Here is a 24,462-nt window from a genome sequence, read left to right as displayed (position 1 = left end):
GAGCCCGTTCCCTGGTAAATAATAGTTCCTGTTGTTCTACCTAGACTAGTTATACATGTTACAGCTTGCTCCTCAGAGAGTACATTCCATAGTCTTTCGAGAATAAAAACCTGCTTTATTTGTCATACAACAGTGAAGAGGTCTTGCAACATGTGCAGAAGTGGTCAAACAGCGCGGTTCAGTGCAAGCCATCACAAAGTCTGGTCGCCAACCAAGCCAGAGCTCATCTCTCGGTTCCCGCAGATCAGAAGACAACATTAACTCACTCCTGCTGGTTGGCTTTTGCATCCTTTACTTGTGTCCTGAAAGAACAAGTGCCTCTGTGGGAACTCGATGCAGTTTAACTACTGATCGTTTACTTTGGGTAAATATCGATCATTCTTTCGCGAAATGAGTTAGGTTCTTCAATTAAAAACAAACAGCAAAAAGTCCTCACACAGCACGGCTGCATTTCCCCTTAGTAAGAAGGTTCAGCGCACCCACCAGGGTCCAACTGTTTTTCCGTCTCCTCTACGCGAGGCTTTAACTGCAGCGAAAGGAGTCGCTGGGTGGCCCTCACCTTGACTTTGGGCGGTTTGTGGGGACCAACGCCTTCCTCGCCGCCGCTCTGGGGTCGGAGTTTCCAGGGGCCCCACTGATGTCAGAGCATATCCATTCCTAGATCCGTTCCCGGCCTCGGGGCAAAGGCAGAGACGCTGACGTCCCACCCGCTCCCGAGGGCCAGTCCCACCCGCGCGGCCTCACCTGCCACCCCCCGGAGACCCCGCCCCCGCCCCGCGCCCGGGAAGCCGAGGTCCCGGGCCGCACTCAGCGGCCGCGCAGCCGGAAACTGGCCGCTCGACTTCCTCAGGCCGGATCCGGACCCGGCCGACCTGTGGGCGGGGCGGGGAAGCCGGGCTTCCGCCTTCCTGCTTCCGGCCTGGCGGTGAGTTGGGAGTTGGGGTCCGAGTCCAGGGTCCTGGGCGCGATGCGCGGGAGGCTGTGGGCTGCTCGGGCTGGTGCGGCCCTGGCGCCGGGCGGAGGCTGCCGCGGCCCGGGGGCGCGAGGTGTGGCGGGGCCTCCCCGTGCCCCCCCCCCCCGGACGGCCGCTCCGCAAGTCCCGCGGGCCCGCACTAGCCGGGGCCGGAAGGCTCGGTGCCGGGGCCCCAGGGGCCGGGTGGGGGGACGAGGGGGGAACGAGCGAGAGGGAGCCCCAAGGAAGAGGTGCAAGCGCGGAGGCGGTGAAGCGCCGACCGCGCAGCGTCGGGCGCGGCTCTGGCCGGAGACCAGCCCGTGAACCCGTAACGGAAGCAGAAAGAAATTTATTCCTGACAGTGAGGGAGGCCCCCGGGAGGTGCGTGGCCTGTGGACTGGAACCCCTGTGTGTTAATGGGACAACGTCGCCATGAACCAGGCCCTTCGCTCCTGCTTTATTCTTTATGGCAAAGTTCCTTTAGCTCCGCATTTTGCATGAGTTAATTCATTGCTGGGCTGGAGTTGAAACAGGCGGTTCTCTGTGGAGCCTCGGTCCGACTGTGTGGGTGGGAAGGTGAGCTAGGATATGGAACAAGTCTTAGGCACTTGAATGTATATTCAGCACAAAACATGAAGAAATCGTAGCCTATAATTAAAACCAGTGGTAATATTTTTCTTGAGGTGATGACATTGTGGGTGATTTTGTTTTGGTTATCTTTTCTGATTCTTCTATGGAGAATACGGATCCTGTAATGGGGAGAGAGAGAAAAAAACATTTTTTTAAAAAATATATTTTATTGATTTTTTACAGAGAGGAAGGGAGAGAGAGAGTTAGAAACATCGATGAGAGAGGAACATCGATCAGCTGCCTCCTGCACATCTCCTACTAGGGATGTGCCCGCAACCCAGGTACATGCCCTTGACCGGAATCGAACCTGGGACCTTTCAGTCCGCAAGCTGACGCTCTATCCACTGAGCCAAACCGGTTTTGGCGAGAGAAAAAAACTTTAAAGCGTAAGGTGAGGTGTTTGATTTTATAATTATGTACCTAGTCCTATAAGTAAATAGTCGATGGCATATCCTATCTAATAAAAGAGAAACATGGTAATTAGTCATACCTATGCTATCCTTCCCATTGGCTAATCAGGGCGATATGCAAATTAACTGCCAGCCAAGATGGCGGCAGGCAGCCAGGCAGCTTGAAGCGAACATGAGGCTTGCTTGCTTCAGTGACCGAGGAAACCAACATTCCCCGCCTGCCGCTGCCGGCCTCTGAGCTTGCAGTTTGAAACATTGTTACAAATATAGAAGCTAAACAAAACCCCAGAAACCTGCTTTCAGCCAGCCAGGATCTCAGAGCTGGAGTTGAAACAGTGTTTCGATAATAGAACCCAAACAAACCAGATACCTGCTTTCAGCAGCCGAGGCCTAAGAGCTGGAGCCAAGCCTCAGAGCTAAAGCTGGCCCAGAATAAAAAAAAGAAAAAAAAAGAAAAAAAGGAGCAGTTGGGAGCTTCAGTCACCCGCCAGCCTGAAAACAGCTTTCAGCCCCTCACCCAGACTGGCTAGGCACCCCAGTGGGGACCCCCCACCCTGAAGTGTGTGTGACCAGCTGCAAACAGCCATCATCCCCTCATCCAGGCTGGCCAGGCACCCCAGTGGGGACCCCCACCCTGAAGGGTGTGTGACCAGCTGCAAACAGCCATCATCCCCTCATCCAGGCTGGCCAGGAACCCCAGTGGGGACCCCCACCCTGATCCAGGACACCCTTCAGGGCAAACCAGCCAGCCCCCACCCGTGCACCAGGCCTCTGTCCTATATAGTAAAAGGGTAATATGCCTCCCAGCACTGGAATCAGCGGAGCAGTGAGGCCTCCCAGCACCAGGATCAGTGGAGCCGCGAGGCCTCCGGGCACCGGGATCAGCGTGACAGGGGGCTGCGACCAAACCCCCTGATCACCCTGTGGCTCTGTGTGACGGGGCGGGGCCACAACCTCCCTATCCGCCCTGCTCTGTTCGTGACAGGGGAAGGCGCCCCAACCCCCTGATCAGCCCTGCTCTGTGCCTGATAGCGGATAGCGGGGAGCTCCCCAACCCCCTGATCTCCCTGCGACTCTGTGTGTGACAGGGTGCGGCGCCACAGGGTGCGACAACCCCCTGATCGGCCCTGTTCTGTGCGTGACGGGGTGGCGCTGCAACCTCCGCATTGACCCTGCCTTGAGTGTGACGGGGCGGTGCCCCAACCCCCCATCGGCCCTACCCTGAGCGTGACTGAGGGTGGCATCGCAACCTCCCGATCCACCCTGCTCTGTGCATGATGGGGCAGCGCCCCAACTCCCCAATCAGCCCTGCTCTGAGCCCGACCAGGGGCTGCACCTAGGGTTTAGGCCTGCCCTCTGTCACCCGGGAGCAGGCCTAAGCCATCAGGTCGTTATCTCCCGAGGGGTCCCAGACTGCGAGAGGGCACAGGCCGGGCTGAGGGGCCCCCCCCCCCCCCCGAGTGCACAAATTTTTGTGCACTGGGCCTCTAGTTTAGTATAAAAAGTTCAAGATCTAGGAATGGATATGCTATAACATCAGTGAGCTAACATCGTTTTATGTCACTGAATTATAAAATTCATAATTGTATTGTTGAAATAAGTTATTTAGTAAAATACATGCTCTCCAGTAATTAGGATTTTCTTATAGGGCATTTGCAGTTGTAATTATTTCTTTCTAATTAGGAAGAAATAAATTGATATTAGATGTCTATAATGTGTCAGGCAATTTTAGGTGTCATTTATAGGTTGCATATCTAGTATTTAGAAATTTTTCATTTAAAATTGTATTATAATTATCCTGAAAGTTGTGATTTAAAGCTTGTTTTTTATTCTTTCAACCCATCCAGCATATAGAATTTTAACCTTCTCTCAGAAGTGTGTAGTAGAGCTAAAGAAGAAGACAACCAACCAGGGGTCATCCTTCTGAAATTGTAATTGGCTCACTAATCCAGGACAAAGTTAGAGATCACAACTCAAGCATAAGGTAGATAATTTTTTAAATTCCAGCTGAAATTGTAAGTGACTGTATATATACCCATTCCTACCAAGGTATTCTAATTCTCCACTTTGAATAGAGGTTGACACAAATGTGAAAGGTAGAAAAGCCTCTAGGGCACAATAAAAAATGACACTCAAATCCACACTCTCCTCATTTGCCAGATGGCCCTCCCTTATCAACTCAAAAGGGAACAAAATCCATGGCACCTGTCATGGTTAATTTTCCCATTATTAAATATATTCTCATTGATTAAATTATGTCTTCAAGTAGGAGTCCTCAAAGCTGAAAGAGGGCATAAAATAGCACGTCACATTTTGCTTATATCTTTTTGCATATGAATGGATAGTATTGCAGCTTCTTCTCCTTTTTATTCCTGGAAAGGGCCATCCATTACCTCTCCTACTCCAAGCATTTCTTATACTCTGGCTTGTCTTTTTCAAACACCAAAGTTGATGATTTGTATTTCTGTTAATACTTAATAGTACTAAGGCTATGTAAAAAAACAACAAAAACAAATGGTACTTAGCTGTTTCTTGGAATGAGTATATAAAACTCAAGATTCTTATAAAAGTTTGCTGCTAAAGTTTATCTTGAATATAGGCAACACGTGAGAATGCATAGCCTTTATGACAGATTCCACATGGATTTTACTTTTATTTTCTATACCTTCACATCTTTTAAGTGTCAGTTTTCTGGTTGTCCTAGTTGAATTATTCTTTCTTAACTGGAGATATTAGTCTATTAAAATAGTACTAATTAGTACTTTTAAAAAACAAATAACTAATGAGTGATAATGGAATTCTGAGTTAACTGATTGTATAATGTAACTTTTTCAAAATTTGATTAACTACATATTCTTTTCTCTTGTTCTCTCCTTCCAGTCCCCTTTTCTTAACACCGTTACAAAGATGTTTGACATAAAAGCTTGGGCTGAGTATGTTGTGGAATGGGCTGCGAAGGATCCATATGGCTTCCTTACAACCGTTATTTTGGCCCTTACGCCATTGTTTCTAGCAAGTGCTGTACTGTCCTGGAAACTGGCCAAGATGATTGAGGCCAGGGAAAAGGAGCAAAAGAAAAAACAAAAACGCCAAGAAAATATTGCAAAAGCTAAACGACTAAAAAAGGATTGAAGGAATGAACAGGCTCTGCAACCAGAGGAAACTCTTTTGGGAAATTATGCAGCTTTGGAAGGACCCTGTAAGGTTTCTTATCTGGATTTATGGTAGTATTTAATAAACGAAGCCTGAGCATATGGAAGAATCATGTTAGTTCTGACCGCTACTTCTGCAGCTTTTAGGCTTCTGTATAGAAGTCTATTGACAGTTATTTATTATGCCAAAAATGCTTTCTAACTGACTTAGTCATTTGCCATTTTGCAGCTTAATACATCCTGTGGAGAAAAAATGACTTTAGATTATGAACTCTACTCAAATACTGGCTCAAAAAGGGTCCTGTTCTGGACAAAGGAAACTAAGAATGTAAAAATGAGAACTGTCCTGAGGTGAAAAGTATGTTTTGGCTTAAAAAGAGATACAGCATATTAATTATATCTTTTGTCATTATTGCTTATATCTTAGAATCATTTCTGGCTTTCTCAAAGCAATATTATTAATCAGTGAGTACTTCATTTTCTACATTTTCCTCATTCTAGCCTTCGAGAGACTGGTAATTATCAGACATTCTGCCTTTTTTAAAATCTAATTTTATAAAAAATTCATCTTGACTGTATAGAGTACCACCTACTAACAGTTTTTGTACTTATGAACACTGCCATTTACTTAGAGATGACTTGTTGAATAGAGCAACTCTGTGATTTAAAGCTTGCAGTAAAAATGCTAACCCTTGTAGTACTTTGGAACCAGTTTATTCTTACTCGTGTTAAGAAATGTGAAGTAGTTAAAATGTCTTATCTGATAATTTGCTGATTATATAGATACCTCTTTTAATTTTTATTCCATTTTTTTGAACTCATGTAGTGATGTTCTATAATTTTTGATCAAACAAGTTCACGGTGAAAATTAAAATTTCAATTTTGTTTTCAAGGAACGCTAAAAGAGTAAGTCATATTTCATAAGTTAAGTGCATGGTCCAAAATTTTACTTGCTATCACTATTTAATAGCTCATTAATATTTTCCTCATCCTGATAATGAATTCTAAATTACAGAAATTATCCAACAGCTTTAATTTAAAAATGAAAGTAGATATTGAAATAAAATTGATAATTTTTATAAGGGGCTTTAGTTTTTTTGGGGGGGGGCGGGGTGATTAAATAATTGAAGTTAGTTATGTTATGAAAGTTAGACTTTTCAAAGGGTTATGAATTTCATTTGTAAATAAGCATACTTGTAAAAGTTGAGGCTAATGTTTCTTAAATGAGAACCTAAGGACCCCAACCAAGTATGTTTATGGACTGATATGAACAATACTACCACTATTTTAGGTTGTCAGTTCCTACTTGATGCCATTGTAAACAACACATTGCAACCCTAGGCACTGAAATAACCCAGTGTTTAGTTATGAGCTAGTAATTCAGGTGATCAAGATATGCTTTTTGTATTATTGAAATGAAAACAATACTTTAAAAAAATGCTTAGGTATAACTACTGACCCTCGTGTCTGCATAAGCCAGTTTAAGAAAAAACTAGGTTAAGATATATCTAAAATGCTTTTGGGTTTCTGCCATCAAGTTGTTCACAAAAGGTATTTATATACATAGGTCTCACTTATGGCCACATTTTAGAGTAAAAGTACTACCACAAAAGAAATATTCCTCTTAATTCTTAGTTATCTATTAAAGCTGTGGTTTCATTGGTTCTGTTGTGATACTTTAAAGGTATTAATTTAACTGAAATATTTTTTTCTATAATTTCTTTTATAGTCTTAAACATATGCCAATTTTATGTTTGTTTGGCATATGGCATTTGTTGTTTCTTTAGCTTTTCCCAACACTTATGAAGCCTTTTTATACATGTAAGGTCAGTAGATTTTACAATATTGTGTCTGTGTCTTAGTGTGTGTGTCTTAGTGTGTGTGTGTGTGTGTGTGTTTGTTTATGGGGGTGGGAATTCAAAATTGAGCCTACTGTGAGATTTGGGATTTTTAAGAAAAATTAATCTTTTCTCATTGAAACAAATAGCACTGTAGTTAAAAGAATCACATTTACTATTATCCAGAATACTTCTTTTAAAAAATTGCCTACTTATATTGTTTGAAGTTCTGAGAAGTAATACAATCACCTTTTTTTTTTTTTTTTTTGGCTGGTTTTGGGGGAAAAAAGACAGGCTGCCTGTAGCAAACATTTAAAAACCCCTCCTCCTCTCTGCGAAGTTTGTGGGTCGAAATTTGATCCCTCGTGTCCATGTGATAAACTTCAGCATGGTATTACTACTGTATCAAGATGTGCAAGGGCATTTCTAACTTTATTTCTTGAAATTATAGTAAACAAACTGGAAATAAGCTTAGGAAGCTATGAGCTTGAAACCCAATGTTGAAATCCTATATAAAAGTGTAATATGCAAATTAACCGAACAGTGGAACAACCCAGGGGGCGGGGCCAGCCAAGGCATGTGTCAGCAGGCAGAGGGAGGGGATGGCGATCGGGGGGGGGGTGGGGGGGGGAGAGCGGCAACCAGCAGTAGCAGAGGCATGATGGGTGGGGGAGAGGGGTCAGAGCCGGCTGCTTGCTGGCTGGCGCCATCCCGATGGCCCACCCAGTCGCCTCCCACAGAGGGAGGCCCCCTGAGGGCTCCCAGACTACGTGAGGGCATGCAGGGCTGAGGGACCCCGCCTGCCTGAGTGCATGAATTTTTGTGCACTGGGCCTCTAGTCCTATGTAATAAAGGGGATATGCAAATTGACTGTCACTCCATAATAAAGATGGTGCCCATAGCCAATAAGGAGGGGATATGCAAATTGATGTGACAAAGATGGCGGTGGCCGGGCCAGGATGTTTGCATTGTTGCCATGGTGACGACACAAGTGTTCCGCCCCACCCATGGAGGGCCTCTGGGCAGGAGAAAGGTCTTCAGCTGAGCATGAAGAAGGAAAATGGAGATATGAGAAAATTGTCTTTTGTAAGGAAAAGCTTCTTATAACAAAACTAGAAGATTGAGGCAGCGGAGAGCATCTGGGCAGCAGGCTCAGAGCAGCCAGGCCCCGCAGAGAGCAGAGAACCACAGAGCGTAGGCCTAAGCCATCAGGGCTCCCGGATTGGAGAGGGCTCCCCTGACGGCTCCCAGACTGGACAGAGTGCAGGTTAGGCTGAGGGAACCCCCCTGCCCCCCTCTCCCCACCTCTGTGCACGAATCCTCATGCACCAGGCCTCTAGTAAATTATAATTAACAGCTCCTTACCCATTCCATCTTTTCTTATAGATGAAGTAAGGGAAAGTGGCAAGGGGCACTTTACACCTCATATGCTTTTCACTTAGAGAAAGTTTGGTTTCTATTTAGGAATGATTGCTTTTATGTTTGCAATTGGTTATAGTATCACTGGTTGATATCCTATCTGGACAAATTCTGTATCTCTCAAACATTAAAAGGGATTCCATGTTCAAATACCAAAAGTTTTAGAAACATAAGGTAAAACTTAGGATTCATTCCTTCATCTATGTTGGAGTCTTTTAACTTAATTTGACTATTATAGACTCTCACCTCTAATTTTTTCTTCAAAGAACACAAACAAAAAGCTTTGGCTAAATAAATTCAGGTTTTATTTTAAATAGTGTGGGTAATGAGATGGCCTTAAGAAAATATAATGGTATTGGCTCAATGCTAATTAAGAAATAAAAATTAAAAAGAAAAATGATAGCTAGAAATATGTTAGTAAAAGTAGGAATGGAAACAGGTAACAGATAATAGGGAAAAATTATTTCTTCCATTTTTGTTGATTTTTAACTTTAAATATCCAAAGCATAGCTAATAAGCTAGATTTATAGTATTAAACCCAACAGCCAACACATTTTCTATACTGAAATAGTTCTTAAAATATAATAAGCCCAATATTGATTAAAAATATATATTATATACATGTATTGTAGAGGCATAAGAAATCAGGAAGGATTTACCTCTGAGAAAGTACTTAAATTTTTTTAAAAATTGCATAGTTTTGAAGTCTGTCTTGAAGAGGTGAAAAACATTTTCTTTAAAATAATTATAAATGTCCAAAATATAACAATTTAAAATATGAAATATTGTAGACAAGCTAATATTTTATTTAATGCTTTAATTCTGCTTTGCATGTGCCTGGCCTAAAAGCCAAGTATAATGAAAAGACTGTTAATTAGGTCAAGATTACAGATCAGTTATTATGTAGGACATTTAACTCTATTCTGATACCACCTAACAGTCAAGCGGTCATCCTAAAAATGTTAGCCTTGAGGAAAGGAGTGTGAATGGATTACTACAAACTTCCTCACCTTTCAAAATGACTTTGAAAGTGCATATTCAAATGATGGTGGGCCGGTACCATCTTACTGTAACATAAGGTATTTTCCCACAAGAACTCGGCTGGAAATTTTAAAAAATACATTTTTTTGCTGCTTCTGTAAAATATTTTAAATGAAAACTATATAAATTAAAAGCAATATAAATTCTGTCATACCTTAGATGTCTATAAACAGGCTATATATATATGGCAAACATTTACTAGCACAAGAGATACATTAAGCTAATATGAATTTGGCAATAGAAATATTCTAGCATGTTAGGATATTTACAATTTTTCTTGTAATCTAGAATTCAAGAACATCTTAATCTTAATTTACAATCAATTATACTATAAATTTTACCTATTTTTATGTAGCCTAGTTCCTTTTTTGCCTCTATGGTAAAATGTACTAATACTTTCTACAGTGGAACCTCGTTTCTTGAACTTAATTTGTTCCAGACGGCTGTTTGAAACCAAATCATTTTTTCCCACTAGAAATAATGTAAATTGAATTAATACATTCCAGACATCCAAATGATTCCCTGTTTTAACCTTATATACAGCACATGTCTAATGTACTGTTTAATCTATAAACACTTTAAAAACAAAAAGGGTATGAAATGTAAATGAAAATTTAACAAAAAGGAAAGGAAATGTATAGTAAAAATGAAAATAATAAGCAGCAACAAAAGCAAGCAAACAAACAAACACACCATGAAAGTACAGCACAATATCCTGAGATTTTAGCTGGTAAACTGACTCATATTCCCTTATTGCCTGAGAGACTTGTGACTGATCATCTAGCTATTAGCATGGAAGAGTTGTCAGGTTGAGAAGCCAATTGTTCAAGATGGGAGACGTTTGAGAATTGAGGTTTGATTAATGATATAAAGAGATAGTAATAGGGCTGCTGGAATATTAGTATTATCATCTAGCAGCTTTGTCATTAAATCAGTATTTACAGTGATTAGATTTGATTACTTGTTTTAGTATATTTTATGAAGTATTTTTCTGTAGTTTATTAAGCAATAAAAAATTTTACCATCTATTAAGTAAAAATCTTAACCTTTGTTTTAGGAGTTCATTGTTAACACTTACCCAAGGATTTCCTTATATTATTCAAAGCATTAACATTTGGGTCATTTATTCAGTACATATTTATTGAGTGCCTATTAAAAGGCCAAACACTGTGAAAAGAACTCTGTATTAAAATTAGAAGACTAGCTAGCAACAAAACTAGGTTGTACACTTCAAAAAATATATGACCCTTCAAAAATACCTTTGTATAAAATCAGTGTTTTAATGTTGTCATCCATCTACATTTTTCTTCAATATACAAGTCACGGGAATCCCCACTATCAGTGGAATCACTCTCTTAGAACCCTCTCCTATTTTCCATTTTCTCAAAGTAATTTTTAATCTCATGGAATTCTAGTAATTGTACTATTTCTGTTTACTCTTCTCTCAGACTTTTGTGATGGATAGTCTGCTTCTAATGGCCCTAATTCTTGTCCTCAACTCCATCCTCAATCAATAAGCTAGCTAGCTTTTGTCCCATCTACTCATCGAGGGCATACGGTTTTTCTGTTTTGTTTTTCCCCATTTATCAATCAAGTTTTCTTGGTCTAAACATGTTTTATCCAATTTTATGTATGTGTTGTTTTTTTTTAAAATATGTTTTTGCTGATTTCAGAGATGAAGGGGAGGAGAGAGAGCGAGAGTGAGATAGAAACATCAATGATAAGAGAGATTCATCATTTGGCTGCCTCCTGCACGCCCCCTACTGAGGATTGAGCCCGCAGCCCTGGCATGTGCCCTGACTGGGAATTGAACCATGACCTCTTGGTTCATGGGTCGACGTTCAAAAACTGAGCACACTGGCTAGGCTTCAATTTTTATATTCTTGATTAATCCTTAGAACCTTAGAGAATGCCTTTCCAGAAATAGTAGTCTTCTCATTTTTTTCTTTTATATTTAATCATTTAGGAGAGGTCATTATCCTTATCATTTCTACCAAGATATATCTTGGAGGTCCTTAAATGATAAGGATCCAAAATCCTGAGCATTTCCAGCTATATTATACTTCTTATGGGAACAATCCAAGGAGGGAAAAACTAAGCACATTCCTCACATTTCTTGTGCATACTAAAAGAAACGAATTCTTAAACTTAATGGAATAGAGAACTATTGTATATAGCAGGGGTGGGCAAACTTTTTGACTCAAGGGCCACAATGGGTTCTTAAACTGGACAGGAGGGCGGAACAAAAGCATGGATGGAGTGTTTGTGTGAACTAATATAAATTCAAAGTAAACATCATTACATAAAAGGGTACGGTCTTTTTTTTTTTTTTTTTTTTAGTTTTATTCATTTCAAACGGGCCGGATCCGGCCCATGGGCCGTAGTTTGCCCACGGCTGGTATATAGTCATAAAGTCACAAAGTAATTTTTTACTTTTATTTGTTAAAATAGTCACATACATATAAATGAAACTACTTTTTACCACGGCACTCATTGATTGCTCTTCTTCTTGCTGTCTTGTGGCATCCAGGATCCCGGTTGAAAGGTTTGACCAGTGCTGGTGGGATCCACTGATGGTTCATCTTTTCCAAAGTATGGGGCAGATGCATGCCCTTTAATCTGAGTTTCAATTGGTGGAGCCAAGAGTTCATTGCTTTCTTTACTAAGGAGTTTTTCTTTTTCATAAAATTCTTCGCTTTTTATTTTAATTTCTTCTCTATACTTTTCATTCTTTAGTATTTCCTGCATGAATATATAGATAGGAGAAACTTAAATTTCTATTTAGAAGAAAACCCAACCTACAGGTTGTATTAAAAAATAGCTAGTAAAAAATAAAGTATATACTTGCTTTGTATTCAAATAATACATAGATATGTACAAGATGTTTGAAAAAGCTATATTACATACCAGAGTTACTTGAATTAAATAGTTCTGTCCTTATTTACTATAATAAAAAGATGTGAAGGACCATAACATAGAAATATTTACTACTCAATAAGTGAAACAAACTACTTAACATGAAATATTACACAACAGCATAACAGTCACTCTATCAAAGATTTTCTAAGCTTAACAGCTATTTTCTGCCTGAAAGCTGATCATCAGTAATCATACTTTTTACTGGAGATGAACTGAAGGAAAGATGGCCTCAGAAATGATGCCCCTACCAGTCTACTCTGTGGGAGTTAAAGTATGGATGCTAAGGCCACCCTCTATCTTGCCAGAACAAGCCCATCTGCTTTTTCTGCTTTGGAGTGGTATGGCAGTTAAGCAGAAGAATAGAACTAGAGAGTTGAGCATGCTCTACACATCAGTTCCAGGGAGCGCTTTGCAAATGGAAATGTTGCCTCAAACCAGTGCAAGCAGTTTGCAATGCAGCCTGTCTCTCAGACTTGCTATTCTATCTGTACACCCCAAATTACAAGGAATCTGTCACTGTCTTTTATTAAATACTAAAGGCCTGGTGCACAAATTCGTGGGGTCCCTCGGCCTGGCCTGCGGGATCAGGCTGAAACCAGCTCTCCGACATCCCCCAAGGGGTCCTGGATTGTGAGAGGGCACAGGCCAGGCCGAGGGACACAACTGGGGCCGGGGAGAGATGTGGGAGTTTGGCCAGCTGAGGAGGGAACGCGGGAGGGCTCCAGGGCGTGTCCAGCCCATCTTGCTCAGTCCCGATCAGCCAGACCCCAGCAGCAAGCTAACCTACTGGTTGGAGCATCTGCCCCCTGGTGGTCAGTGCACATCATAGCAAGCAGTTGAGCAGCCTTAGCATATCATTAGCATATTATGCTTTGATTGGTTGAATGGCCAACCAGTCGACCGTACACTTAGCATATTAAGCTTTTATTATATAGGACAAGGCCATCAAATTAAAAAGCACCATTGTTTGCACCACTAGAAAGCAATTAATACTCCTTCACAGCTGGTTTCAGAGATGTTAAAATTTGAAAAGATGTGCATCTTAAAAACATGAAATTCAGTCATCATATTTTTTTGCTGATTACTTCTTTCTCTTATGTCTTCATGATCAATTCTAAATGGGTGACCATTTTAATGTTCTTTTTGCTATGTTATTTTCTAATTTTTAAAAAAGAACATATAACATAAAAAAATGTGTTAATGTAATGTATCTGACAACACTGACAAAACCAAGTACTACCAAGTTAATTGTTAATTTCAACACTTTAAAATGACACTTACAAAATATATATGACACTTAACAGCAACATCTGGGAATCTAAATGTATGATGCAATCTTGGTTTCTCAAATGAATTTCAAGTAACAATAGTCCTTTAAAAACATAAGCACCAATCCTATATAATAAAAAGCTAATATGCAAATTGTCCCCTTGACTGGGAGTTCAACCAGGGGGAGGAGCCAGCCAGCCAACTGCCCCGTGGCCCCTCCCCATGGCTGGTTCCACCCTTGATCAGCCTGATGGGGGCGGGCTGGATGGACCCACCTATGCACGAATTGGTGCACCAGGCCTTTAGTATTTAAAATAATGGTTTGTACTTAAAGGGAAAAAAAGGTTTTGGGGGTTATAGTGTTACGGACTTTTAGACACAAAGGGCCCATCAAATGAAACTTCCCTCTCAAAGCAAACATATGAGGGAAAGAATATAAATATTCTTGTAATTTCCACAAAATAGACAATTCCCCACATATAGTTTAATAACCATAGTAACTATGAGTTGGGGACAGTTGCTGTGAGTGAGGGTGAGAGTAATCTTTGCCTCTCATACACTGTAAAATTCTCAGGTGATATGACCACATATCATAAAGGATCTCCCTCAATATTATACTGGGAATAGTGGAAGTAGAAGTAAATACTTGCCATGCTTCCATACTCTTCAAGATCCTCAATGAACCTTGTTTTCATGGAAGGTCTTTCTCTTGAGCAGAATGAAAGGTTCAGGACTGAGTTGAACTTGCACTAGTAACCCAACATGGGTAGCAAGAGCCTACGGAGATACTGGTTTGCCTGGCTTTTGTATGAGGATCAGCCATATGGCCTGAAGCTGCCTGTACCTACTTATTTGCTTCAGTTCTACTGTTGCAGTCTTACAGCTGGTGCAAGCTTCTGCCTTCTGCATAAAAGGAAGTGGACGGCAGAAAGCTGTTCTTTTTTCCTGCCTTCACATAATTTCTCTTTACTTACCATTACTCTGACCACTCAGTTTCTGATAACAACTATTTAGGCAAATGGAGAGCCAATCAAAATATGTTAATTAATTTAACATATGAAGATGGGATAAAGATTTCAGAATTGAAAAACATGGAGACTAATTTTTCCTAAAAAAGAATTTTCCTTTTTGTCTTTTCAAACAAAACTAATTGTTATCAGACCCTTGCTAACAGCTTCCATTAAAGTTAAACAACATAAATCATTTATGAAAGGAAATCTAGTTTTGTAAATATTTGGAATAGATAAAATGAAAGTAGATAAGTAGAAAAATAGGAATTTGTAGACTTACAGATAAACATGTCATTTTGTAAGAAAGCCTATTTTACAGTAGAAACTGCCATAAAGCATGAATTTTCCTTATATTCTCTTGGAACAATATCATCTTAAGTCTCAATATGTTTATCAGTAAAAAACAGTATGTTTCTTTCAGTTTTGTAGAGGGATAAACTGAGAGTAAGTGGGCCTTCCTTCACATGAATGTTAATATATTCAAAATAAGTATTTATCCTTTTATATACTATTACTGCTTTACTCCCTGTCAATAAATATTCTTTAATATTTTAGAAAAAAAGATGGTTGTGTGGTATTTTATCACTTGCATTGTGCCATGATTTATTTAAGGAATACCTCATTGTTGTTTCCAGTATTTCATTTTTCATTTTAAAAAAAAGCACTATGATGATCATCTACAGAGAGTACCTTGACAAAAATATAGTTTCAGTTCCAAATCTACTTCTGACTATCGGTGACACCAAGAAAGCCACTTAACTTTTTTCAGTCTCAGTTTCTTTCTTTCTTTCTTTTTTCTTTTCTTTCTTTTCTTTTCTTTTCTTTTCTTTTCTTTTCTTTTCTTTTCTTTTCTTTTCTTTTCTTTTCTTTTTCCTTCCTTCCTTCCTTCCTTCCTTCCTTCCTTCCTTCCTTCCTTCCTTCCTTCCTTCCTCCCTTCTTCCTTCCTTCCTCCTCTCCTCTCCCCTCCCCTCCCCTCCCTCCTTCCCTTCCCTTTGCTTTTCCTTCCTTCCTTCCTTCCTTCCTTCCTTCCTTCCTTCCTTCCTTCCTTCCTTCCTTCTTTCCTCCTTCCTTCCTTCCTTCCTTCCTTCCTTCCTTCCTTCCTTCCTTCTTCTTCCTTCCTTCCTTCCTTCCTTCCTTCCTTCCTTCCTTCCTTTTTTAATATGTTTTTATTGATTTCAGACAAGAAAGGAGAGGAAGAGAGATAGAAATATCAATGATGAGAGTGAATCATCGACCGGCTACTTCCTGCACGCCCCCTACTGGGGATTGAGCCTGCAACCCTGGGCACGTGCCCCTGACCAGAATCGAACCTGGGACCCTTCAGTCTGCAGACTGACCTCTATCCACTGAGCTAAACCAGCCAGGGCTCAGTCTCGGTTTCTTTATCTGAAAATGAGAATAAAGTGACAGCGCATGTATAAATATTTACATCTTAAATACTCATGTGTATACTAGTCACATTGTTAGGTCTTCTGGAAGTTTGTTAATAGTGGTTAAGAACATGGGCTCTAAAGCAAGACTACCTGTATACAAATCCCAGTTTTGCCATTTTACGAGCTGGGTGACCCTGTCAATGTTGCTTAACCCTTTCGGTGTCTGTTTCCTCTTATGTAAAACTAGAGGCCTGGTGCACAAAAATTCGTGTGCTCGGCAGGGTTCCTCAGCTGGGCCTGTGCCCTCTCACAGTCCAGAACCCCTCGTGGGATGTCTGACTAATGTCTTAGGCCTGCTCCTGCCCACCCCCCACCCCCCCCGGCCTAAGCCATTAGTTGGACATCCTTAGCACTGCCACAGAGGCGGGAGAGGCTCTCACCACCGCTGCTGTGCTGGCCAACCATGAGCTGGCTTCTGGCTAAGTGGCACTCCCCCTGTGGAAGAGCACTGACCACCAGGGGGAAGCTCCTGCATTGAGCGTCTGCCCCATGGTGGTCAGTGCGTGTCATAGCGACCAGTCATTCCATGGTTAGGGTCAATTTACATATTACCCTTTTATTATATAGGATGGAGAAAACAATACTCTCTTTTGTTGTTGTTGTTAATCCTCACTTGAGTATATATTTTCATTGATTTCTAGAGACAGTGAAAGGGAGGGAGAGATTCACAGAGAGAGAAACATCTATATGACTTTCACATCAATTGTTTGCCTCCTGGATGGGCCTCAACCAAGTAAATGCCCTTGACTGGAATCAAACCTGGGACCCTTGAGTCAAAGGGCTGATGCTCTATCCACTGAGCCAAACTGGCTAGGGCAATACTGTCTTCTTCAATGGGCTACTGTAGGGGCTGGAAAAGAAATGACTAATGAACAGTACCAACAAAAATGGGTACAGGTGGATTTTAATGATTACTTATTCCATTCCATTAAAAAATAAACACACCATAACTTGTATCCAATCCTCTTTTTCATCTCAGGGTGCAAAAACAGTCTCAATACTTATACTTTAATACTTTAAGTACTAAAAAATTTTAACCCACTAGTTTGTGATGTACATTGAATAACTTTTTTTGTGAAAATTTTGTAAATATTCATAATTTGCTGGGATGAAAAGTCTCCAATGTTTTAATGTGCTACAGCCTCCAACAAAGGCAGCAACCATTACCACTGGATTGAGATAAAAAGTGTTAATAAGGTACAATCCACAGATTTGAGAACAAGATGGAATAATTAGTGCCAGACTAGATCTCCTGCTATAAACAACTAGAAAACTGAACAAAAAATAGTAAACAACAGGCAGTGCAATACTGTGATCCTTGAGAGAAGGGATACAAATGAGATAAGCTCTGCATCACCTCAGCTTTCTGTGTAGCAGCATATTATGGGCTGCTACTCAGGGTGGGGGAATCCAAGTAGAGGTTGGAGGTCTCATTGAGCTAAAGAGATAGTGATGATTGGGGGGACTGAGGAAGCTGAAATTTGTGGGGTAGAGTACCAGAACACACCGAAAGATTACTAGAAATGAGCATAAGGACCCACTTGAGTGTTGAGCTGAACATTAAGCTGTATGTGGTAGGGTGAGAGTCTAGAGGACCATGAAGGTCAATTCCTGGTTAAAGAATAATTAAACCAAACAACTGCTGGAGTTTGCATGAGACTAGGAGACATTCAAGTTCTAATTAGCTAGAGATTCCTCACTGAACAGGTAGGGCATTCATATAAAGACTTGCAAAAGCTCCCTCCTTAGGAGTAAGGATAAACTGGTATGCCAGTAGAGGTAACTCTAGACTGGCACTGTCTATTACAGTAGCTACTAGTAACATTGTTATTTAAATTGATTACAATGATTTAGTCCTTCAATTGTACCAGACACAATAGCCAAATGTGTCTACTGGACACCATATTGGAAAGTGCAGATATAAAACATTTTCATCATGCAAAAACTCCTATTGGACAGCACTGGCCTAGATCCACTCTAACAGAACTTAAAAATAAGTCTCCAAAAGTTTGCAATGATTCACATAAAATGTACTCCCAAACAAACCTCAACATTTTTTAAAGGAAGACAACAAAATCCAGACAATATTGTAAACAATATACTATTTCATTGTTCATCATTCAATCAAGAAGTGAAGAAGAAAAGGTGATCAAAAACAATGAGAAAGTTATGCATGAGGTCAACCCCATTCTCAGAAGGTCATATCAGAGTCCCAGGAATAAAGTATTGAAGGATACGAATCTCAGGGAAGAGAAAGAAACCATAATGACAATAGAAAAAGCATGAGCTGTATTTAATCTTTTAATTCAAACCTTTCCAGTCAATAGAAACAGAACCAAATATGGCAGAAATGATGACATTAACAGACAAGGATTTTATCACAACTACTAGAAATATGTTCAATGTCCAAGAGGAAAGTGAACATAAATGGAAAAGAAATAGAAATTATTAAAAAAACACACACACAAATTGAACTTCTAGAGGTGAAAATACAATATGTAAAATGAAAACAAAATTAATGCATATGCTTAACAGCAGATTAGACACTACAGAGCCGTGGTCGGCAAACCGTGGCTCACAAGCCACATGCGGCTCTTTGGCCCTTTGAGTGTGGCTCTTCCACAAAATACCACGTGGGGGCACGCACATACAGTGCAATTGAAACTTCGTGACCCATGCGTAGAAGTCTGTATTTTGTGGAAGAGCCACGCTCAAGGGGCCAAAGAGCCGCATGTGGCTCGCGAGCCATGGTTTGCCGAGCCGCAGTTTGTCGACCACTGCTACAGAGGAACAATGGATCTAAAGGCAATGGAAATTATCCAAACTGAAGCAAGAGAGATAAAAAGTTTAAAAAAATGAACTAGCACCTCAGTGAGCTGTAGGACAATATTATGCAGCCCAACATACATGTAACTGGAGTCATAGAAAGAGAAAAAAAAGGAGGAGAGGAAATAATGACTGATGATATTCCAAATAGATAAATATATAAATCTACATAGCCAAAGTACTAAAAAAACCCCCACAAAACTCCAAGCAGGATAAGTACAAAACCAAAGCACATCAAAATCAATTGCTAAAAATTAATGATAAAGAGAAAATCTTAAAACCAGCTATAGCAAAAAGACATATCACTGCCTTAGCCAGTAGTTCAGCTGGTTGGAGCACGGTCCCATACACCAAAAGGTCGCAGATTCAATTCCCGGTCAGGGCACTTGCCTAGGTTGCAGACTGGGTGTGTACGGGAGGCAACCAATCGATCAATGTGTCTCTCTCTCTTTCTCTCTCTCTTCCCTCCTCTCTCACTTTCACTCCCCCCCTTTCCTTCCTCTCTCTCTAAAATCAATGGAAACATATCCGTGAGTGAGGATTTTAAAAAAGATAAATACTACAGTTCTCATCAGAAACAATGCAAGGTATAAAACATTATAATTATTTTAATGTGCTGAAAGAAAAGAAAAACTCTCAACTTAGAATCCTGTATCCAGTGAAAATATCCCTAAAAAATAAAGGTGTCATGACATTTTCAGACAAATAGAGGCTGAATTTTTCACAAGCTTGCCTCTTCTACAAGAAACATTAAAGAAAGTCCTTGAGACGGAAGGAAAATGAGATAAACAGAAATTCAAATCTACATAAAGGAACGAATAGCACCAGAAATGATCAGAATGAAGAACTTCATTGCAGAGGAAAATGCTAGATCTTTGGACATTCTGTTAGGTACTCAATGCCCTTAACTTTATATCCACCTCCTTCAAAATCCTTCAGCAAATGAGGAACATCATCATACTGTCCACTGAAACTACTGCTGTGGGTTTTGAGGCATATCATGACTGTATCCCCACCTAGAGGACTTTTCAAGCTTTGCAAAGATATCAGTTACCACTAAGTTGAGAAGTGCAGCCTGAAAGGCAAGAGGTCTGTAGTGATCATATGCAGCCCTCAAATTAATAGCACCTATCTGGGAGGGAGGACAATGCCTCATTCCCTCCCTATTCCTATCTGACAAAGTGCTTCTGCCCACCAAGTCTTCCATGTCATATACCATTGTCCTTGGCTTCCCTGGTCTGGGACTTAGAGGAGTATGTCAACAATGGAACTCCATCTGAAGCTGAGTGCAGTGGAGTTAACAATTAGAAAGTCATGCATGAGGTCAACTCCATTCTCAGAAGGTCACATCAAAGAGTCCCTGGGAATGAAGTATTGAAGGATACCAATCTCAGGGAAGAAGAGAAAGAAACCATAATGACAATAGAAAAAGCATGAGCTGTATCTAATCTGTTATTTCAAACCTCTCCTTAAATACATCTTCTACGAATGACTATTGTTCTGTGACAACTTTTCTCCTTTCAACAGACAGTAGGAATGTTCAGTTGGAGCAAATTTGCTTATGTTTGACATTGGGAAAACAGACATTCAGCTGTAAAGTATTAAGTATTTGAGTCTACAGAGTTTCTTTATGTCACATTATAAATTACCATTGTTTGTGAAGGATTATACTGAAAAAAATATTTAAAAACAAGAAAAAGCTCTGGATGTCTTTAACAAGCTCATCCCTGTTTTTGTAGAATAGTCACAGTAATGGTTATTTATTGCATACTATTCATTAATTCAGTGATGTGAACTCAAGCATACAAAAGTTTGTAGCTTAATCCCTTTCCAATGCCAAGTCTTTGCTAAGAGCCCTGCTTAAGAGCCCTAATACTAGCTGTACTATTGTTGTATTCAATGCTGTAAATTGCTAGGTATGGTAATGATAAAAAGCTTTTAAAGTTTTTTTATTAATAAAATACAGACAAAAACAAAGCTTGAAAATGCAATCTACTAACATGTTGACTTACAAGTCATGCATAGATGTTAGGCACAATATAATCCCACTCCAATCATACAGTCCCTTATGTGATATTCTAGTACATTCTTGGAATTTTCCAAGATGGTGAAAAAAATCAGCTCTAATATATAGTTATAGCTGTGGGAGATATTAGATAAAAGAAATGGATACTAGAACTACAAAAAAGAGGTACAACAAATGGCAGACTAGGACTAAGGTCTCTGTGATGATGCCTTGGGAGAGATAAAGGAAACTGAAGCATTGTAAAGCTGGACCTTGAACTGCACTCTAGTATCTGAGAAGAGAGAGAGAACTGACCACAAGTGCTCTCTGTTGGAGTTATAGTAACTGGAAGAAAGTTTAGTTTACTTGATGAGTATCAGGAAAAGAGAAAGGTTGAGAAATATATCTGAGTGAGTTAAAAGGTTACTCAAAGATTCTTCTGTCTCTCTGCCATTCTGCATCTCAGGGGCCACACTTGGACCACAGGTGTGGGAGTGAACAACTCTGAGTCATACTATTAAGTGGAATTGAATATTTGGATGCAGTTCTACATATACATACAAAACATTTTAGAAATATTACCTAGTAAGTAACAGACAGTAACTATAAATAATAAATTATTCATTATTACTAATTTAAGATATGTAAAACATTAGTAGTATTTTTTAATTTAGTGTGCTTATACATTTTTGCCATATGTATGTATAAATAATGGTTTTCATAATATAATTCAAGACCTCAATTTCCTAACCCTATATCTATCTCTCAAGTTTTAACCTTGAACATTTAAAAATTTAAATATGAGTACATTGACTTTGAGTCAATTTAAGAAAAAACATTTTTGAAAAATACAAAAAAGATTTAGTAAATAGATTGCAAGTGACTATTTGGCACAAAGTACGTTCCAGGTCCCTAAACCATAGACGTCGGTTACTGTAGAAGGGTCTTATTCAGAAAATGGCCTCCTAAAATATATTATACACCCCTGCCCCACAATCAACATAACTACAATGGGAATTTGGGGAACAACTATTTCAAAATGTTGTAAGCTGAATATTTTTTTCCAGTGTCAATTTTATAACATACCATGAAAAAATTCAGGCCTAGCAAATGCAACAGAATGCCTAAGCTTAAAAATACTGCCAAACTGTTTAATTAAACTACATTTTTAGTACTATAAGTTGAACTGACAGAATATAATAATAAGTTATTAGATCACCCTTTTTTAATATGTGAAAGAGATAAGAGAAAAACGGGAGAGGTACAAGGTCACCAAAAGGTACTCTGTGTTCAGACCAGAGGCAACACCTGCTAGATTAGTAATAAAAAATGAATTTAATCTTGCCTGGATGGGAGTAGAAACCAAAAGGGTAAATAAATGACAGTTAGGTTCGTATGATAGCACTGGGTTGCTAAGAAATCTATTAGAATGAAACAACAACCAAGCAAGTTCTGCTTTAGCAGAAGCTGCTCCTGCTATGTGTTTTTGCCAATTACTAGTGTGCCTCTGCCAAATCAATGTCACATTTAATTTATTAACATTCAAATATACTGCAAACAGACTTTGATCAGTTACAATAATGAACATTAGACTGAGTTTTGTTGTTTTGACATGCTTTCTTGAACTTTTCCCCTGTACTTTTTTCAAAACATTTCTAATTGCAAGAAGTTGATCTCAATTATTCTTGTTATTTGAGGAGACAATTGTAAAATTTGTTTATATTCCTTGCTGGCTAGGAATTTCTGGCATTGAGTTTTCTTTCTTTGAACTTGAGCCAGATTATTAAATCTCAAAATGTCATTAAAATGAACTATAATCACAGAGCCTAAGTCATTAATAGTTTTGTAGGTGGTATTTCCTTTGATATAAATGAACTTCCATATACTAGTATATGAAAAAAAGACTTTAAGCATAAAGATACAATTATTTAATTAAAAAAGAAATTTAGCCAATAAACATTAATAAAAAAATAAATAGGCTTGTTTAACTTTAGTCTTACTTAATTGAATTGCCCTGGTGGGAGACAAAGGAAACCTTACTCCCTTGTGTGAGAAGGTAAGACCACAATCCCTGGGAGAGAAAGCAATGTCAGGCCCCATAGCTTTCCAGACCTGGGTTCCTGAACAGGGAAATAAGTGGCAGAGCCCTGGAGCCCTGGAGGAAGAGGAGGTTCCATCTGCGAATGGTTGCTAACATTTGTTGAGCTGTAATGCGCCAGCTGCTGTAGGGAGAACAGTTATCTCCTAGCTCAGTGGTCGGCAAACTGCGGCCCCTTGAGTGTGGCTCTTCCACAAAATACCACGTGCGGGCGCACGTGCAGTGCGATTGAAACTTTGTGGCCACACTCAAAGGGCCAAAGAGCCGCATGTGGCTCGCGAGCCGCAGTTTGCCGACCACGGTCCTAGGTTAAGGAAGGGAAGAGAGGCGTTGGGCAAGAAGAGGTGAGATATAGTTAGAGAAGTTGGGGCTCCAGCTTACAGTCTGCCCTAGAGAATAAAAAAATGTCCTGCTGAAGGCTGTCCTCCAAGATATACTCATTCATTCATGCACTATTCATTCTTTCTTTTACTAAACAAAGGTATCCTGAGCACCTACAATTCAAAGCCTGGAGATACGGGAAACAAAACCTGGCTCATACTCTAATGGAGCTTCCTTGAGAGCCGAGAGGAGGATAGGCCAAGGAGGTGGCTTGCTGCAACACAGACTTATCCAGGAGTCAAGGTGGGAAGAGCTGGGTAAGCACCAATGGCCAATTATGTGGCTAATGTGCATGGGTTCTTGCCTTCTGTCTCACTCACTCATTCATTGGTTCATTTATATATCGAGAGCCCAATATGTGCCAAGGATACAGAGTGAAAAGACACAATTTTTACCTTGTCCTTAAGGAATTCACAATCTAGAGAAGAGAGATAGGTAAAAATATTAATTAAATTACAATATGATTAATTTTGTGATATTAAGCAAATAATGATATGAGAAACAGAAGGAAAGCTTGTGTTCCTATTATGGTCTACAATACATGGTAGGGACTAGGGGTTGGAAATGACTTCCTAGAGAAGGTGATGCCTGAGTCTTAAAATAACCAGAGAACTGAGAAGAGCAGGGGCATTCTGGGAAGATATAAAGTACATGTTTGCAGGAATGGAAGAGTAAAGCAGCACTGCAAACTCAGGACACTGTCAGTGGTTCATATGACATGCAATGTTAGGACATTGAGGTTTAATCCTGAAACCCTGAAACATTTTTTGACTTTGAAGCAAGAGTAGGTTTCCAGGTAAAAGAGTAGAATACTTAATTTGAATTTCAGATAAAAACAGATCATTTTTTAGTATAAGTATATCCTAAATATTGCATGGGACACACTTACATTTATTATTATTCATTGTTTGTTTAAAAGTTAAATTTAAGTAGGTTCCCTGTATTTTTATTTGAGAAATCTGGCAACCATAGCAGAAAGATTTAAATGTCTATAGCACGTTAAAAAAAATGACTCTGGCAACTGTAGAAATTGGATTGGAGGCAGGCAAGATTGGAATAGAGAAATCAGAAATGCAAGG

General features: G+C 39.8%; 2 protein-coding genes across 22 annotated transcripts in view; one reads left to right on the top strand and one right to left on the bottom strand.

The window, feature by feature from the left end:
- The window catches only part of NDUFAF2 (NADH:ubiquinone oxidoreductase complex assembly factor 2), a 167,728-nt gene that overhangs the window by 49,766 nt on the left and 93,500 nt on the right, over positions 1 to 24,462 (bottom strand). For 7 of the 19 annotated variants that reach the window (XR_004967630.1, XR_004967629.1, XR_004967631.1 and 4 more), the window contains exons 4-5: positions 11,902 to 12,184; positions 560 to 1,701 (exon numbers count right to left, since the gene is read on the bottom strand). Coding sequence is in view for 3 of the 19 variants with exons in the window: in XM_036309859.1 (XP_036165752.1) it covers positions 11,933 to 12,184 (252 nt within the window). In the remaining 16 variants the exon portion in view is untranslated. Of the gene's footprint in view, positions 1 to 40; positions 1,702 to 9,241; positions 9,538 to 11,864; positions 12,185 to 24,462 lie in introns of those variants that run through there. The other 12 variants (XR_004967620.1, XR_004967621.1, XR_004967626.1 and 9 more) reach the window with 8 other exon arrangements.
- Positions 226 to 6,040, top strand: SMIM15 (small integral membrane protein 15). Of its 3 annotated transcripts, none has more exons than XM_036309863.1 (3): positions 226 to 364; positions 3,840 to 3,976; positions 4,873 to 6,040. In XM_036309863.1, exon 3 carries the CDS (start codon positions 4,900 to 4,902, stop codon positions 5,122 to 5,124), a length of 225 nt encoding a protein of 74 aa, XP_036165756.1. In that variant the 5' UTR covers positions 226 to 364; positions 3,840 to 3,976; positions 4,873 to 4,899; the 3' UTR covers positions 5,125 to 6,040. The 3 variants fall into 3 exon arrangements, with proteins under 3 accessions (XP_036165756.1, XP_036165755.1, XP_036165754.1); XM_036309862.1 differs by lacking the exon at positions 226 to 364 and adding an exon at positions 789 to 925; XM_036309861.1 differs by lacking the exon at positions 226 to 364 and adding an exon at positions 1,912 to 1,973.

The sequence above is a fragment of the Myotis myotis genome, unplaced genomic scaffold, assembly GCF_014108235.1.
Source record: "Myotis myotis isolate mMyoMyo1 unplaced genomic scaffold, mMyoMyo1.p scaffold_m19_p_5, whole genome shotgun sequence".
In the NCBI taxonomy this organism is placed as follows: domain Eukaryota; kingdom Metazoa; phylum Chordata; class Mammalia; order Chiroptera; family Vespertilionidae; genus Myotis; species Myotis myotis.
This window is presented reverse-complemented; position numbering and strand designations above follow the sequence as displayed.